Source organism: Melospiza georgiana, chromosome 10 (assembly GCF_028018845.1).
Source record: "Melospiza georgiana isolate bMelGeo1 chromosome 10, bMelGeo1.pri, whole genome shotgun sequence".
In the NCBI taxonomy this organism is placed as follows: domain Eukaryota; kingdom Metazoa; phylum Chordata; class Aves; order Passeriformes; family Passerellidae; genus Melospiza; species Melospiza georgiana.
Window position 1 is genome coordinate 9,172,651 of NC_080439.1, and position 18,452 is coordinate 9,191,102.

Sequence of the window (18,452 nt, forward strand, 5' to 3'; positions counted from 1 at the left end):
GTAATCACAGCCTGATGTGCCTCATCTGCAGCTGCACTTGACCTCATAGACAGTCTACACACACTGCACTTAACACTATCAGGCTGTGTTACCAAAAATGGTGCCAAAAACACCCCTGAAGGTAAGGCAGAAGCTTTAGTTGATGCCATATGCCAGCGCAGCCATGAGAGAAGTCACAGCCTAAGGCTCCCACTTCCTCCCTCACCATTTGCTTCCCACTGCAGACATCTGTGATGGTCTTTAAAAATGCACTGGCCTAAGGTCCTAGTAGCCCAGTGGACCACACAGATCATCAGCAGGGATATGATTTCCTCAAAGCTAAGAGTGCATGAGATTGGTCTTCAGGATGGAATGAGACAGTCTTTTATGTAAAATCCTCATCACACCTACAGAGATTATGCCATTATAATGATATACAAGAATTATTATAAAATGATAACAAAAAATCAGACAAAAATTGAGGTGATGTCATTTGAGACTCTAGTCTATTGATGAAAGTTAAGTATCACAACCTCACCAGTACTACTAATTAAATGGCAATGGACCTGTGTGTGTTTGGGTAAACAAAGCCTCAGTGTGGATGTCATGCCTTCATTGACTTCCACCTGCCCCTTTTCTCCAGCCAGACTGATCTCACTGGGATGCCAGGTGTGTCCTGAAGAACATTACACCATGTTGAGGACTACTACGAACATGGTGCATGGATGTTTTCTTCTTCTCCATCTCAGCCCTGCCAACCTCCATGTAAATCTTCTCTATCCAGCAGATAGGACAGCAGGTCCATACCCACATTCTTTAGAAAAGAATTGCTGCCTACTGATGGCTGCAGTTTTGCTGCTCCAAAACCAAGCACAAACATTTTTGTGAGAAATTTCAGCAAGAGGTATCTTGCTAAGGGCATTTGTTTTTGCTTATACTGACACAGACAGAGGCTGCCAGCAACTGCTGTTGTTTTGAGCATCATTTGTAAAAAGAAGTGTCTCCCCAGTAATGACCATCGTGGCCAGGAGACTATTCCATAAGAAATCTGCAATTTATCACTAGAGTGGATCAGGAATTTTACAGAACATTCAATCAAACAAAGAACTACTTCAGAGGAATGTAGGAGATTCCATCCCACTTGTAGAACACCCAGAGAAAGGGAAAATATCTTCCTCTGGCATCTACAAGTGCTACGTCAATTCCCTGTCATCAACTGCTGCTGATTTCCAACAACTGCCTGTGGTTTCCACACTTATCACAAGAGCATGGACAGTGTACATTTCAGGCACCTGAATTAGCTCTCCCCTTTTCAGTCCTGCTGAAACATCTTCCTTTGATGCGTAGGCTTCAAATATACTCTTCTTCCTCCCTCGAGTGGGTTTATTTAGATTCTTTCTGTCACCTGATGTTGGGACAGTGGCAAAGGATCCTCCTGCAAACAAAAATTCGTAAGTGTTACCTTGCCCACCAAACTTGTCTGTGTATCTTAACAAAATCTGTACAGAAGTTTTATGTTCAAAGTTGAACTTCTGAGAACAGTTTGCCTAGAAATACTGGCACCCGACTTGAGAACACTGAAAAGCCTGTAATAATCATATTTTACAAATAATCAACAATCTTTTACAGCTCATTTTAAAGTCAGTAGCATTCATCCCAGCCCATCTTTTAAAGCACAGGCTTCAAGGCAGCTTATTCCTGAAGCGTGTACACACACTGCTTTAATACCTCTGGGAGTTCCCAGTTGTCTGGGATTTATTCTGCTGTCTGAATTGTTCATTGTTTCTGTCTGCGATTCAGAGAGTTGCCTCTTCCTATCGAAGTTCTGGGGAGTTCTTGCGGATTCAGAGTTGTTTCTGGTCCTTGCAAACCCTCTTTTTTCTGCACCTGAAATCAAATACAGGTTTGAAATGACAAGGAAGGGAAGAGGAACCCCACTGCCAGCTTGTGGTCCTGGTGAAGCTCACGGTCTCTAGTTCTTCAGAACAAGTTACAACCATGAGTCACAGCCTTTATCCAAGAGAAACAATGTCTTCATTAGTTCATTTGTAATCTGTTGGCTCTTTGGGCCTCATAACACAGCACTAACTTATTTTAGCATAAATAAAACGCTGGAAATTACGATGCTGAAGTTGGATACAACCCTTCCAAAATCCTGGGAAATTCATTAGAGCATATAAAATGTGAAATTGTTAAACTGTTTCCAAAGTCTCCACCCCATTAAGCCCCCAAGTAGTGAGAAAATATAACCTCCCTACAACTTAATTAAGCAGGTCAGGAATCAAGGAGGCAGAAAAAAAATTAACAACCCACAGTGGAGTTATTAACATTGGAGCTACCAGAGGCAGCACGGTACACAGGGACACCAGAAAGAAGTGCCAAAGCTCCAAATGTCCAGCCTGCTCAGAATAGTCCACAATCATATGAAAATATTCTGCAGAGACTCACCCCTTACTTCCCTGCCATCACCTCAGCCCCTTCCCTACAGCCAGGAGAGCAAGCAGCAGCTTCCAAAGCGTATGCCAACGCTGTTCCACGGATCAGCACATTGGAATGCAACCCAGCGCCGCGCAGCTGCCCTCTTGGCCCTCCACCTGGATACTGAACATGTCATCACAGCTTTGCCTTCCAGCCCCTCCTGGCTACGCTCCCTGGGTCCAAGCTTGTACCTGCAAGTCAGAAAACGTGCAACGCCAACTTATTTGCTACGGTGCTATCCAAGTTACAAGGCAAATTTTTTACCTATGGTATCCTTCTCAAATGAAATAGCAGATTGCTTCACAGCAGCGAGGAAAAAATGTTTTAAAGGCTCTCTTAAGCAGAGAGCTTTAAAAAAATATGGTGCAACAAGAGAAAACTGCTACTTTGCCCAATCACAGAGAAAAAGTAATTTTCATATATATAAAAAGAGGCAAATCAGCAGGAGGGAGGGATCCTCCTGTTTCAGGAGGGAAGACATCAAGACAGGCAGAGGGACAACTGAAGGTGCCAGCTTAGACCAGTCTAGGAAGAGATTACATACCACAGCAGTGTCTGCAAAGGGGAAGCTGAAACAAAGGGGAGGCTTCTGTTTTCAGTCACAATAACACAACATAGTTGGGCCTTTTTCTACACAATCAAGCTTTTCACACTCTGAGGGTGCTTCCAGGGCAAAGTCTGTTTGAGGAGGCTGCAGCTGTAACATGGCAAATTTAGCACAGCAGCAAATTCAGTTTTCAGAGGAGGCGACTGAGGCAACGCAACCTGTATGACTCACATAATGAGATGGAACTAAAATTAACTGATTTGCAACTGCCTAATGAATTGATTTACAAATGTCCTAAGGGTCAAGTTAAGTTTAAAAACAGACACCAAAAGTAAAAGTACAGACTAGAGAATTGGCAACACAATTTGCTCCTGGATATGTTTTCAGAGACATTTTGGTAAAGGAATCTGACTTCAACTGCAACAGGCAGGGTTTTAGGCTGCTCACAGAGAGGTCATGCAATCTGCTTCGTTGGAGGTTCTTAAAAATAGGTGAGACAGACGTCTGCCAGAGTTGGTCTAAGAAGAGTAGTTTTTTCCTTGAGGTAGTGAAATGGATTACACGAGCTCGTAAGGTCCCCTAAAGCCCTCGTTTCTATGACAGCAAGTCACAGAAAATACTACTATGAATTAAAGAGCCCAGGATAAAAAGGAGGCTAAATCTTAACATATAATTAAGAAGGAGCTGAAAAAAAAAATAAGAGAGCATAAAACTAAAATGCAGAGGGGGAAAGCAAAAAAATATCTCATGAACTGGGCAGCAAGCTAAGAGCCAGAATTAGGCACTGCAGAGGAAAGTTGTCCAGCACTTGGCTTGTTCAATGGTTCCAAAAATCTGGGGCCCCTACAGTCAAAAATAATGTACAGCAACAGCAAAGGGTGGAGAAGCATCTCTGTGTGATAAAAGGTAGACATGCAGAAAGGCATCTGCACATTTTCAGCACTTTAACCTTGGGCTTGCTCCATGGTGGGATTTTTCATTTGCTCAAACTCAAAAACAAAACTCAAAGACAAAATTCACTCAAAACTACAGACTCTGCTTCAACATGGCTGGCCTGCATGGCAGTTTACACACAGCCACTCTGGATAGTATTTGACCCCCTTGGCCATGACATTTATGGCTAAACAAAGCCACCCCTGTTACAAAGCCACAGGCAACTGTCACAATTAGCATTCAACTGGAACACATCAAATTCTGCATGACTGTAATCTCTTGTATTTCTTCTTTTAAAAGAAAGAGACCTAACTACAGGTCACCATCTGTTTCAACTAGAGTCGGTATTTGTTTCTGCCATGCACCTGTCCCCTAAAACTGGAAGTTAAAAATACCTCTCAAGATGGGCTTTCCTGCTGCCCCCACTGCCCAGCATTAATATTCTGATGCATAAACAGACATCATCCCATAAAGCAAAAAGTAACTTGACTACTCTACAGCATAGGATATATTGAGACTATTCTTTCTAAAAAATCTATCACAACTATGGTTAAACCCTATTCCAGCACCACATGTGTCAGTCTTACTTTTTCCTTGGTGTCACAGTTGAGTGATTTGTAAGATAGAACAAAATCTCTCATGGTAGGATGTCACACAAAGTACTAACATATTCTAAGCATTAAAATAACCAAATACTAAATAAATTATTAAGCAATGAATACAAGAAAAAAATTAAAATTATTTCAGTGGATGGAAGACTAAAGCGCAGAGCTGAGGTTGGCTGATCCATCCTAACAGGAGACTGGAAGCAACCACAGAGCACCAAACATCTGCTGTGCAGAACCACTCAGGCCTGAACACAGAGCAATTCTAGTGCACAAGATGTAAATATTCACAACATGCAGCAAATGCCACATGTTTGGGTGTTTATCTGGCTGCAGAGATGTTCCCTGTGGATGCAGCCAACACTTGCCTGGGATTTCTAGATATTCTGCCATTTTCTTGGGATATGACAAAGGACTAATAATTTGAGGAAAAGTGGTTGACTGTTCCATACTTAAAGTCCTCTGGAGGAAGATTTGGGTTGAAAAAATCCCAACACCTGCACCAGGCATGGAGGCTCCCTACAAGGGCAACAGAGGGACACCTAAATGGGACCAGCAGTGCCCCCCAGGGAGCAGGGAAACCCTTCAAACCAGCCAAAGGGAAGCACCTGTGGGAAGCAGAAACACACAATTCCCACCTCCACAGCAGTGAGTGCATTCATGGGCTTTCAGGACTGTTCACAATCAGTCATTCACATTTATTCTCATCAGGAAAAGAAGATGAAAGGATGCAGGGGCTGGTTGAGCTCTGCTGGAAGGACAGCACTGGAGCTTCATCTGAAATCCAAACCACCTCACTTCATCACAACAATGACATCACACAATGGCACATTTTAGTCTTTAAACCTAAGTACCTATTAATCTTTTCTTATTTGGGGTGAAAAAATGCATGCAAGCAGCTTCCCAGAATAATTGATCTGGCTTACAGTAAGAGAGGAGGCGAGATGTTTTAAATCAGCTTATTTGGACATAATTTATACAAAATCACTCTAGAGTTTAGCTTTTGAAAAGTACAGCATTTAATTAAATTTACATCTATTAGTCAGTTGATCAACTAGATGGTCAACTAAATCAACTAAAATGCTCAACTAAACATGAAGTTAGCAAGGCCAGAAAGTCTTTAATTTTATATTAAAATTTGCATATTGCTTTACATAAGAAAGAATCAAGACCCTCAATTTTATTTCCCAAAAATAAAACATTCTAACTGCCCTCTCACACCTGACAATCTCTTTGATTACTGCCAGCAGAGCAGGAAAGTGTTGCTGAATCTTCATCAGCACATCCGTGACAACTCCCATCCAGAACCCAGCAAGAACCAGTTTTACTTGAGAGATCCAAGTGAATTTCAAGATAAGGAGATCTTGGTTTAGTTTCTCCCATTCCTACCAAAGGGCATCTACACTTTCACCAGACATTTTCACCTCCAAACTTCCAGCTTTCCATCTGCATCATTTATGTAGACACTACAATAGTTAAGCAGCTCCCTGGGGAGGGCAGGACTGTGAAAGCATCACAGTGGTGCTGGGAACAACTCTGCAGTGTCTGAATCCCCCAGACACTATCTCAACATGTAATGGTTCCTTTTACATTAAAAAAAAAAAAAGGAATTTATGTTGAAAGCATTGGACAGAACAATTTTGTTACAAACTTTTCCAATACAAAATTCTTGCATCTGCTATTTACTTTTATCAGTCCATGACTGGACACCAACATGTACACTAACTCTGCTATTGCTAAAAGGATTTTCCACTGCTTCCCAGCTTTAGATCATGGTCTAGATATGGCAAGGAATCTTTGGAAAACCCTGTTTTCCAGTTAGCATAAGCATGAGAAGAAACAGAAGCATACCCCCAAACTGGTAACATGCAATAGAACAATTTGTTATCAGTTAATGAGACACTCTTAACACAAAGTTCCTAAATATTTGTCCATATTTCTGCAATGTTCCATTTCATTGCTGACTCATTTCAATGACTTAAACCAATTTCCTTCAAAACTTCCAAGTAATTCTTCAAGACATCCCAGATGAGCACTTAGTAAGACAAGATAAGGATACACCCATGATCTTGAAGATATGGCAGCTACCAAAAGAAGGATCACCCAACACTGCTCTAGCCCCAAAAGCAGAAATTAACCAACCAAAGACAACAAGAACTACCCTGATACCAGCCTGTGGTTAGTCCCACACTCCCATTTAAGTCAGACTAGGTTAAACACAGCAAGAAAGTTGAAGAAAGCACGTTCCTGCTCATCTTTACTAGAGATTTAATGAATTAAGTGCCCAACCACAAGGCAGCCCAAGGCATCACCTCACAGATCCGTCAATTCAAGTTGGCCCTTGACTCCTGGCACAGCTGACAAAGCAAATTTTAGAAACCATCAAATTTGGTCTTTTAGCAAAGGAATACTCTCCAAGAGCTGCTAGGAAGTTCTATCTGCAACTTTATGAGGCACTGTGGATGCTGATGTGTAACAGGGTGTATTAATAGTCTCAATACCAAAGTTCAGCCAACACAAACTCTGCCTTGTTTTGGAAAGACATCTGGGACATTAAAAAATCCACAAACCTACATGGCCCCTGAACAACTCATCTCAGGTACTTTTGTGAATCTGTCTCTGCACAGCTTTGATGAGCTGGGGGGATGCAGATCCTGGCTGGGAGCTCTGGACAGGCACAGACCTACTGCTGGCACTGCTGCACCAGGCAACTGCCCCTCTCATTCTCCAAAGGCAAATCAGCTCTGCCAGCAGAAGATGCTGTACCAGTACAAACTGCATTAACATCAGGGTGGTTTTGCTAGGATCCCTGTGTCTGTCCCTTTCATATACTTAAGCAGGCAATTTCAAAGCTATTTGGTATTTTCTGCAGCTCAAAGAAGTCTCTAGAATAATTCCCCCTCAAAATTCAAAAGCCAAAATGTGTTTGCTAGATTGTTTTGAATTTCTGATGCACCAGTGACATCCAGTAGATGCCATATTATAGAAGTGATGAAGCCAAAAATCTCCAAGCACTTAAATGAGTACTACAATATCCAGGATCAAATTACCACACACAAGCAAAAACAACAGGCAAGACCAACAAACACCATTGAAGTGATCTCAAATGTGAGTTATGTCAACAAAAACACTGGTCACAGGCAGGCCAGAAGTAACAAGCTATTTATGTTTTGCAAAATATTTTGCGGATTTAAGAGATTAAATGCCCAACTAATGGTAACAGCCAAATCCTTTTTTGTTCTATTTAGTTTTAAAAGGAAAAACACAAAGACAGCTGTTGGTGTAGTTGCTCAGGGAAGGAGTTCTGTACCAGCAATTAAAAAGACACTCATTGGAATCAATCTCTGTGCTAGAGCCCCAATAATACACATACAGGACCAAACCCCATCCACCACACTCACTAAAAACACAGCTCTGCTTCAACCTATGTTAGGAACAGTCAACCTTCCAAATTTCTCTAAAGATGAAGTAAAAGAGTTCAGAATTCTTAGACAGCCTTGGAACAGAACCACCTCCATGCATTTTACAGTATCTTGAAGCCAAGAGCTTAAATAAAGTAGATGGCTCAAGATTAAAGACAAACCAATAAGACAAATGAGGATGTCACGGGAAGGAATTCATTAGGGATGTAGGAGTGGAAAGGCAAGACTTGGTGATATCAGTTCAGTGATGTTTCATTGCAACAGAGACCTGCAGGAGATAAACATGGTAGGCAATATTTCAGATGCTCAATCTGGAGTCCAAGAGAAAATCTGAGAGTGCATTCTCCTTATCACAAGCAACTAAAAGAAGATCCTTCTTGTCTCATGAAATGTAAATTCAAAGAATCTTAAACTGGAGGTTCTGCAGCACATTCCTCTGCTTGGTCCAAGCCAGACCATGAGCAGCAGCAGCTTGATCATGATTAAAGCTGAGAGTTCCTACAGTGTTGCTCTGAGTCCTCCTCAAAAGTAGCCAAGGAAGTGAACAATTTGAAATTCTCTTAATAATTGAAAAGGAAGGAAAACTTCCAGGAAAGGGAATATCTTGGTGGAACTGGAAAAGAATAGTAATACAACAGCACTGTAGGGATTTAGGCAGATGGCAGATTGCATAATTAAGTTTAAAGTTAATTAAACAGTCATTCAAAGAAGAGAGACAATGCAAACCTACATTTACATGCACGGGCTCAGCCAAAATGCAAATTCTATGCAAATGTCCTGAACTGAGTGGATGCTGTCTTGAAATCCAGCTGTCAGAAGTAGCTCCCAGGCCCCCCAGCCTCACTAATTGACCCATTATGATAGGCCACCAGGGTCCAGCCACAGCATAAATCTAAATGTAACTTTCCACCATGAAGACAAATCAAAATAAAATGAGAAGACATCCTGTCCACACAGCTCTAAAACGAGTTCAGCAGTAATTCAAAGGACTGGAAAAGCCCAACTGGTTACCAGCAACTCTCTACAACCCAACACAGCTCTGCCTGAGCCAGCCAGCAGGATGTCTATGGGCATGGCTGTGTTTGTGCACCAGGACCCTGTGAGCCATGGGTGCAGCCATCCAGGAACCAACCCAGAGAGCTCTCTCACCTGCCTCTTTGGAGAAGGTGATTCTCCAAACAGCTCTGGCAGAAAGTCTGCCAAAATCTGCACAGAAGAGCTGAACGTCCAACAAAAAATGAACAAAGGGAATTCTTACAACACGGGGAACAAGCTGGCCACAGACAGGCAGCCTATCCCCCAGCCAGTGACTCCAGGTGGGGAAACACAGGATGTCATGGTTTGTCAGGGAGTTCTTAGGGCCATGAGCTGTCTTTGGAAGTGATTGTGCCACTGCAGCCAATCATAAAAGATTCAGATATCCAACATTCTTAAAAGGAAATACTGAGGAAGAAGCACTCTGACTTAGGAATGAAGGTAGCAAAAAAGTGGCATGTCCATGGATATTAAGGAAAGCGAGGAGTAGAGACAGATGCTCATTTCCAGACTCATGAAAACGAGGTAGGAAGGACACATATGGTGGAAGGCACATGTTGCCACTGCTCTTTTGCTTTAAGCTGCACATACTTATTAAAAACTCTTGTGCTGCATGTCCCCAGACTTCAATATGGAACTAGGGAAAATGTTCATGCTGACTTTGGCTTTCAGAAAGGGCCTAGGCTTTGAAAAACTAAAATGAAGAAAAACGCACAATGGATTCTTTCTGCTGCTGAAAACAATGCTGTGGAAACTGCTCCTGATGGCCAAGATCATGTGCTCACAACACCATGCTTCCACTTCCAAAACACTTCCAAGCATCCTCATGCTTGCAGGCTTTTGACTTCAGTAACTCTGACAGTAATTGCAGTTTTATTCAATTCCTCAGCAGGGTTTGTGTTGTAGGAGTACTACAGGAGTGCAGGAGCCAAGGATACCATTCCAGGCTCTGAACGAAGGGCTGGTGACGAAACCCATTTAGTAGCAATAGACTAAAAGTTTATCAAAATAGTTCCTGTGCTCCAGCTGTGTGCAGCAGCACAGTGGTGTTGTCAGGGAGGGGGAACATCTCTTCTGGTTTTCAGGACTCTCTGTGAACCTGCTCCACCCTGCTCCTGACCTCCTCACTACCTACTCCGCCTGATGACTGCACCCCTCCAGGCTTCCACTCCTGCCTTGGGATGTGGGTCAGGGCTGCTTCCACCCCCCTCATCCTTCCATCTTCCCTAAACATACTCCAAAATGCCTTTTGCTCTTTGTTTTATCCAGCACCTATGCTGTGAAAAGGCTTCTTCAAGACTTCAAGGAAAACACTTTAAAAACATAATATTGTGGAAGTTCTGGCTTTGATTTTTCTGGGCTTCAGTAGTTTGAGAGAAGCAAGTTGCTCAAAGATCAGAAGCAGCTAAGAGGCTTTGAAAAGCAAAATACCTGACAGGAGGTGCTAACATACTAGAAAACATTAACAGCTGAAGAAATCAAATAACTGCCTTCAGATTCCTACATATCCTGAGGTAACCCAAGGTGCTGCTGAATGTGTTCTGCTGATGAACCATTCCCCATACTATCCATTCAGCACAGTAAGTACATAAATCACAATCCCTAGCAGTGGGGGAAAATGCCTAAAAACTTACAAACTGAACAAAACCACATTTTGGCCGCTGGCTTTTATTTGCAGAGAGCCTGGAATATTCTCCAAGGCAGGACATGCCCCATACATACATCTGTGGGCTGCAGCTGCTAGCGTTGACATTTTCCTTCAGCACCCTGGGATTTTTTTTCCCTTTTTTTTTTGTCACAGAAGACATTATTTTATGCAATAGATCACAACATTTTGTTTTCCACCCTGCCCCAGCCAAGTCTCAATTCTCTGTAGCTTGGCTTTCCCCACAAGAGGGAGTTCGGGACATGCAGCTCACAGCATTTCATGGTGCCAGTGAGCAGGGGATTGGCCAGGGAGGGCAAGAGATGGGCAACAGCATTTGGGACAGGAGAGGTAGGAGCAGAGCTGGAGAGGAAGGCAGCAGAGAAAGTCCACAGCAGCCACAGGCTAGAGAGGAAGCACAAGAGCCACTGAATTCAGCTGCAGAGAACCTGGCAAATCTACCTGGATATCCATGGTAAAGGAGACACTTGGACAGTACCTGAATAACAGGCCAGACCTGACTGGGGTGCATGGCCTGACTGACTTCATGGATAGCAGAGCACAGAGGGCTTTTGCAAATTAATTCCTGTTCGAATGACAGCATTTTTCAAGGGTGGAAATTGTTATCAGGGCTTCTAAACATGCTGGTGACAGTCCACATACCACAAGCCTTGGTAAAACTGTTCCAATGGTCGTTCACCCTCACTGCTAAATTGTGCTGTATTTCAAGCCTGGATTTGTTTAGTCTCAAATGCATTATATCATAATCTGCTCAACTGAGTAGCCTATTATTGAACATCTGTTCCCCATGTAGGCAATTTACTGCAAACTCCCCTCCCCCAAGCATCTCTGTGATAACTAAAGCAGGGTTCCTCCAATCACTCACTCACGATCCCAGCATTTCATCTTCCCTATGGCTGTCCTCTGAGAATTCATCAATTCATCACCATCCACCTCAAACTGAGGGCATCACCACAGGATACAACACTCCAGAAGCTGCTACCGCCGTGCCAAAGTCACACAGAGTCCATACTCCATCTTCCAATTCCCATGCTCATCCATTACCCTTTTGGCCACATTTCACAGGAGGAGGACATTCAGCTGATTAATCCATCAAGAGCTCAGAACTTTTTTCCAAGCTGTTGCTTCCCACACCAGGTTCCTCGCACTGCTATCATGGCTCTGTGCTGGCAATCCAATAAATGGATTTTGTTTTGCCTGCTCCCAGTCCACCAAGTGATCCAGATGGCTGCCAGTAACTACCCCCATTATTCAAAACACTGCAAGTCATCAAAAAAAACCCTTTTCAATCCTACTTATATATTTTCTTCCTGATGACTGACAGACATTAAATAGCACAGGGTCAGGACATGACACTGCAAGAACCAGACACACCTGTTGGTAACAATTCTAAATTTACTGCAGCATTTAATTAGTTAGACTAAACAGGTTTTAAACCATTGCACATGTGCTGTGATTTAATTAAGTTCACACACTAACATCCATATTCACACCTTTGGCATCAAAACCCTAATCTCATAAGAAACTGACACTGAAGAGCTCAACAAGACCTTTATTAAATAAAATGATGACAAGTCAAAGATGACACAAAAGAAAATATTTAAAATTAATTAAAAATCAATTCAATTCTTCTATGAGCCTATTATTTCCCTAGGACCAACACCACACTGACAGGCATAGTTACCTGCACTACATAATGGGGGCTAGTGAGTAGAAAAAATAAGTTAAAATAGCAGGTGAACAGCAAGAAGTATTTCCACTGAGGAACATTTTCACCTAAGCACTAGTAGGTGAAGGAAGCTCCTTCATTCACAGGAGTGAGAGCTTTGCTGCCAAATGCAAGGTCCTGCTGCAGCATGGTGTGCTCAGAGCTCTGGTAAATGGCATGGAAGACAGTTATTAGATCACATATAAAAAACACAGTCCCTGCAAGGGCAAGATCTCATCTCCCCAAGAGAGGATACATCAGATATTAACTCACATACTATAGCTGATGTTTGCCAAAAACATTAGTTGCACAAGATTCAGGAATGCAACGTTTTTTTCTATCAAAAGCAAGAGAAATTTATGTCTGCGATGACGTTGCTAAACCATTAGAGAAAGGAGCATTCTACTTTTCATGTATTTTTCATATTTTTCATTTCTCAGATGGGGCCATACAGTAAATCCAGTTTTCCCTTCTCTCCTGTATCTTATTACTATGATTAACGTCATCTAAGGAACGTTACATTGAACCTGGCAAGATTAGCTACATTTTAAAGATTTCCACAGCAACCAACATTCTCCATTTACTGAGCTGATTCCATGGCCTTCAGTAGATTGCTGGCTCATGTTTACTGGTGCCAGATAGGGAGATAACAGCATTCTTGAGAACTGAACTTCACCACACAAGAACTGGACCACTAAAAAGTATCATTATCCCAGATTAGCATTACAAGAAAGGAAAAGCAGAAGCTGTGGTTCTTCCTCCAAAGTCCCTCCAGAGAAACAAAGGCAAACACACAATTACACTGCAGCTTACCATGGGAAGACAAAATACCTGAGATTTTGCCATCTTATTATGGCTGATATTCTTGAGCAGCTGTGCCCATCAAATACATAGGAAAGCCACTCCAGGATATTTCCTTTACCTATCCTGAACCTTTTAAATGTCAGGACTGCAGCCACAAGCACAACACTACCATCCAACAGCAACAATTGTTTTTAAAGCTCTGATGCTAAACACCAGCCTGCTTGCCAGCACCACTCCTCCGTGGAAGCTGCCCAAGTTGGTTAAGTACCACAGGCTGGGCAAATAAGTGCCAAGTGTCAGACAGAAGATAAATCAGAAAGGGCTGTGGAAATCTTCCACTGTTTCATGTTGTTACCCAGGAATTGTCTGCTTCTACTGAGGGGGCATGTTGACCCTAATAGATGGGCAAGATACCTCCATCACATCATAATCCTATAAAGTTTTTAGTGAGAGGAGCCTCAGGAGGATACCTAGGGAAGCTGACAGTGTTCTTCCCCAGGAAGCTGTCTGCAGATACCGACTGAGACAGTAAATCTGAACCTATTTCACAGCAATCAGCCTTGACCAGCATCCTGCTCCACCCAAGTTTCAACATCATCAAAGCCACCTCATTCCCAGGTACTCCAGCTCCCAAGATCCTCTGAAATCAAGCATGGCTGGGAGATGGTATTCCACATTTGGAGGACAGTCCTTTTCTGAAGATGTCTGGTTTCTAGGCTTTCCAGCAGACCTGGGAATGTGCTATCAAACAGCAATTCTCCCTCAAAAAATGGGCTAGCAAGTGGATGTCCTCAAAATGCAACTGAAATCTTGCTGTTCCAAATAAAACACAGCACTTGTTCTAAACTTCTTATTGACAAAGCAAAGCATCACAAATATTGAAGTTCCACATAGCAGCCATGCAAATCTCAACTCCCAGCATGTGACAGACAGATGCTGCAGAAGGAGTCAGCACTTCTGTCCTCAAGAAAAACGAGGTTTTAAGCCCTTTTATAACAACAATTTCAGTCAGCCTGAAAGAAGATTTTGATTACTAACTATGGATTGAAATGGAAAAACCTTAAGAGCCTTTGATCAAAGTCAGAAAACAACCCAAGGGACTTGATAATTTTCTGTTAAGAAAGTTTAAACCAAATTTTAGCACCCAAAGAATCTAGAGCATTGGAGATCTGAGGGAAAATACCAGGAGGAAAATTGTATTAGATTAAAAACTTTAAGCATCACAATTTAAAGTGATATTTTAGGATTATTTTCTGGTTTACTGGCTTTTGTTTGGGAAGAAACCTGAGAGCAGGAGGTTTTACAGTGATTCTCCTTGCAGAGGTTAAAACTGCACAGAAGGGAGCAACTGTGGGATTCCTCTATTTGCAGCTTTGCTTTCCCAAATCCAGGAGTGCTGATGCCACAGAGGGAATCCAACCTGCAGTCTCCTGACTATGTCATGCAAACCTTCACCCCAATAGACATTATGAATTCAAAAAGCATGGCTATTAGCTGATTTAAACGAACACAGAGTAATAGCAACCAAAATGCAGTCAAAACAGGGTTTTTCCACTCTCTCTCTCGCCCCACGTTGGGCGCCAATATTTTGTCCTGGTTTAGGGCAAATTTGTTAAAGAATCTGCAAAGGAGGGCCCCTCCAGAAAGCAAAACCCACACGGCCCCTCCTCCCAACCAGTTCAGGAAAAAATTCCTTGGAGAGAGGTGGAAAGAACCTGTTTATTTCAGGCACAGCACCCCCCAGCACACAAAATGAACAATACCCGATGACACCGCTCTGAGAAAGATGACAAAATCAGAAAGTCTCTTTCGGGGGTGGTTGCTCTGTTCTCAGTCCCTCCGGCGCTCCCGGGTCCCAGTCCGGAGCAGGTTCGAGATGGTCACAGAAACAGGAGAGGAGAAACAGTCCAGGAAGGAATGTGGACTGTTTAGCTAGAACTAGCTAATAAGCAGAAGCAAGAGCAGAAAAGGGAGCAAGCAAAGCAGCAAGCTGAAAGCAAGAGGCCAAAACAGCCCTATGTACTGTTCGTCTCTGTGTCCCTGATAAGAGAAACCCAAACAAAACTTCCACTCTTCAGAGCCGGTCTTAAAGGCACAGAACAGATGAATGGGGATACAAGCATCATAACGTCACCCCAGGACACACAGGGACAACAAAGTTCTGTTCACACTCAGCTCTCTCAACTGCAAAGCCTCCAAGAGTTAGGAAAAGCAGTTTCATTATGGAACTCCAGACAGGAACATATCAGCAGAACTGAGCTCCAGGGCTCAGAGATACCTGCCTGGGGCTCCATAAATCACTCTGCCACTGAAAGGACACTCACAGGGAGCAACCCTTGCTGCCTGCAGCCTGCCCCAGGGCACCCAAAGGGTTTTCACTGATCACATATCTGCCTTCACTATTAGCTCTGTCATTGCCAACCATGGCTAAGCCTGAGCTGAAGAGCTGTTAAGAAGAGGACAATGAAATGAAATGGTATAAAGAGAGATGCTTGCCTTTGAGATTAGCTCAAAGAGCCTTTTGGAAAGCCTACAACAGTCTGAAGAGAGCTAATTTGCGAGGAAATGTCACTCCTGAAAAGATGATACGCCTTGCTCTCATGGCAGAAGCAATTCTTGCCATCACAGCTTCACAAGGCTTGATTTAAACTGATCAAACCAGACACCTGCCTATGCAAAATAATATGACTTATATCAGCATCAAGAGAGAAATACAAGCTTTGAAGTGAGCAAATATAATCTGATACTGTGATGTGTGAGTTCTTATACCTAAGCACTTGCCTACTGCAAAATCTTCATTTCACTTAAACAAGAGTCCTAAAATACACTCAGACTGAACAGCAGAAAAGACATTTCTCTGAAACAAGTGACATATTTATTTTTTCCCATTTCTTTCCCCCCCAAGAAACTGTTTTCACATCCCTGCAAGCTTTCTGGAGGGTAACCAGCTGCAGCTACACAGGAGCGTGGCTGGGGAGGCATGCAGGGGGAAGAAGAGGAAAGGTGTCACTGCTGAGCAAATAACTTTCCAATAATCTTTCCCACAGTGTGAGTTTTCCACCTGGGAAGTCAAACACAAGGGTCAACATTTTCTGCTTTAGGTGTTTATACTAAACAAACATCCAGTTTTTAAAGGGGTTGTGCAACCCCACTTCCAACCAAAGCAGGAGGTCACTGGGGGTGTTTGCTTTTAAAAGCCAGGCTATTTTTACTTTATCCATGTGGGCACCTGCAATTTTCCTGGATATAAACTCTGTGCCTTTGAGACTCTTCATCTGTCATCTGCTCTTCCTACGCTTTAAAAGCTGAAGGAAATGAAGTCTATTATGACAGGCTAGCACAACAAATAGTGTTACAATGAACCATGTCAAAAAAAATCCCTTCCAAAAATCAAGCTCATCAACAAATTTTACCATAATCTGCATCAAATCTCTATCTGTGATCAGTCTTGCAAGCACTCATGGAAGTTTACCAACTTTAGCACATTATGTATTGCCACATCTCAAAAATAACCCAGAAAAAGCATATTACCTCCCCCTCTTGAGACTTAGGGCTTAGTTTTTAAGACTGATTTAGCTAAACAGTTATTTAATTTTCAATTTAAGAGTTGTGATAGGCCTCAGGCTGATCTTACCCAGCTGAGAAATCCATCTCTCTTGTACTTGTTACAGAGAATTTAACATGGTGACATTTATGTGTTCCTTCAGTAGTAGTGCATAAGATCAGGCTACCAAAGTATTTCAGCATAAATAACACGCAGAGAAAGTTTTAAACCATTACACTGAGAAATGAAATTTAAAGTGTCTGGTTTTGGTTCCTTGTTCATGCTGTGTTCTGAGGTTCTTTTAATAAAAATTTTACTTATGCCCCTAAGTAGGCTTTTTGCCTTAAACATCACATTTAAGAGGTACATTCACTTCAGTACTGCAAAATGTGGCCTCTTTGTTACTAACAGCAAAATTTCCTGGAATCAACACTTTCTATCAGGAACTGGCTATTATACAGACATCTTAGCCCCTGAGTATTGGATTTACCTGGACCAAAAGCAAACCAGCACTCCAGATTCAAAGAACCAATGCAAAGAAAAGCATGATTGTGCCCTGAGTCAGCTCAGATCCAGTGGTCTTATTAATTTGGACTCTACACCACAGAAATTGGGCTCTTCTAGACCTGAGCTGATCCTGGAAGCAGCACAGCCACAGTCACAGAGTTTAGGCCAAGGAATTAGGTCCTGCCAGCACTGAGTTGGCTCCACATGAAGGCATTTGCACATGCCACATGGCTTACTTGTAAACCAGGACAAAGCCACCCACAGGTAACCAAGGGCTGACTAACTTGGACAGAGCAGGACTGGCTCCTGTTAACTCATTCATGACTAACACACTGCATTCAATTCCACAGTAATTGTAGCAAATGGACCAAACAATTCATCAGAGTGAACTCACCTTGGGCTCGACCTGGAGACAAGTGACTGTTTTTTCTGGCATTCACTGCCAGCACATCCTCACCAAACTGTTCAGTCAACAAGTGTCCAGCTGCTGCATCAGTGTTGGCAGGATATCTGCCTCGTTTCTTGTGTTTCTTCCTCCACAGGTCCTCCTCCTCCCTCTCATCAGAACCAGAAGATTTCTGCAGAGCCCCTCGGTGTCTCAGGCTGTTTGATGCTCTCCCACCAAGGCTGTCACTCACATTTGACAGGCCAGATGCAGCTCCACGCTGATACACATAATAGTCTTCCTCCACCTCCAAGTCTCCCCCTGGACTAACAATGGCATTTCTTTTAAGAGAACATCTGTTCAGAGCACTCTGGGGTTTATCGTTCTCAAACCCAGGCAGGGGCTGCTCCAGGTGAGATGTTCTGACCGGTGAATAGCTGTGCATGTTTATCCCATTCCTGACTGGATTATCCTTCACCAGGCCTCTCCTCAGAGGCAGGTCCAGATCCAGGCTGGGGTCATTGGAGAAGCCTTCCTCCAGCTGCATCTTCTGTGCAATGTGGTTCAGGTAGGACTGGAAGCGGCCGCTGTGGTGCTTTTGCACCAGCCTGGCGTAGGCGCTCTTCTGGGAGGCAGCAGCAGCCTTGCTCAGCCCCTCCTTGGCACCCTGGGCAGGAGCTGCACTTCTCACGTGCCCCAGCTGATCCATAGCACAGTGAAAGGCCCGAACTTCTGAGAGTTATAAACAGATACAGAGGAAAAAAGGTTTATTTTCGTGAAACAGAGAGTCAAATAATTGATTACACCAAATGACACAAAAGTATAACGTTTTTGCTGAA

The 18,452-nt window shown here is 42.9% G+C and overlaps 1 protein-coding gene across 2 annotated transcripts in view; it reads right to left on the reverse strand.

Moving 5' to 3' along the window:
* The window catches only part of DIS3L2 (DIS3 like 3'-5' exoribonuclease 2), a 180,244-nt gene that overhangs the window by 159,482 nt on the left and 2,310 nt on the right, over positions 1-18,452 (reverse strand). The window contains exons 2-4 of one of the 2 annotated variants that reach the window (XM_058031532.1): positions 17,623-18,345; positions 1,708-1,866; positions 1,272-1,414 (exon numbers count right to left, since the gene is read on the reverse strand). In XM_058031532.1, coding sequence (XP_057887515.1) covers positions 1,272-1,414; positions 1,708-1,866; positions 17,623-18,322 — 1,002 coding nt within the window. In that variant the 5' untranslated portion in view covers positions 18,323-18,345. Of the gene's footprint in view, positions 1-1,271; positions 1,415-1,707; positions 1,867-2,427; positions 2,514-17,622; positions 18,346-18,452 lie in introns of those variants that run through there. The other variant, XM_058031534.1, reaches the window with a different exon arrangement.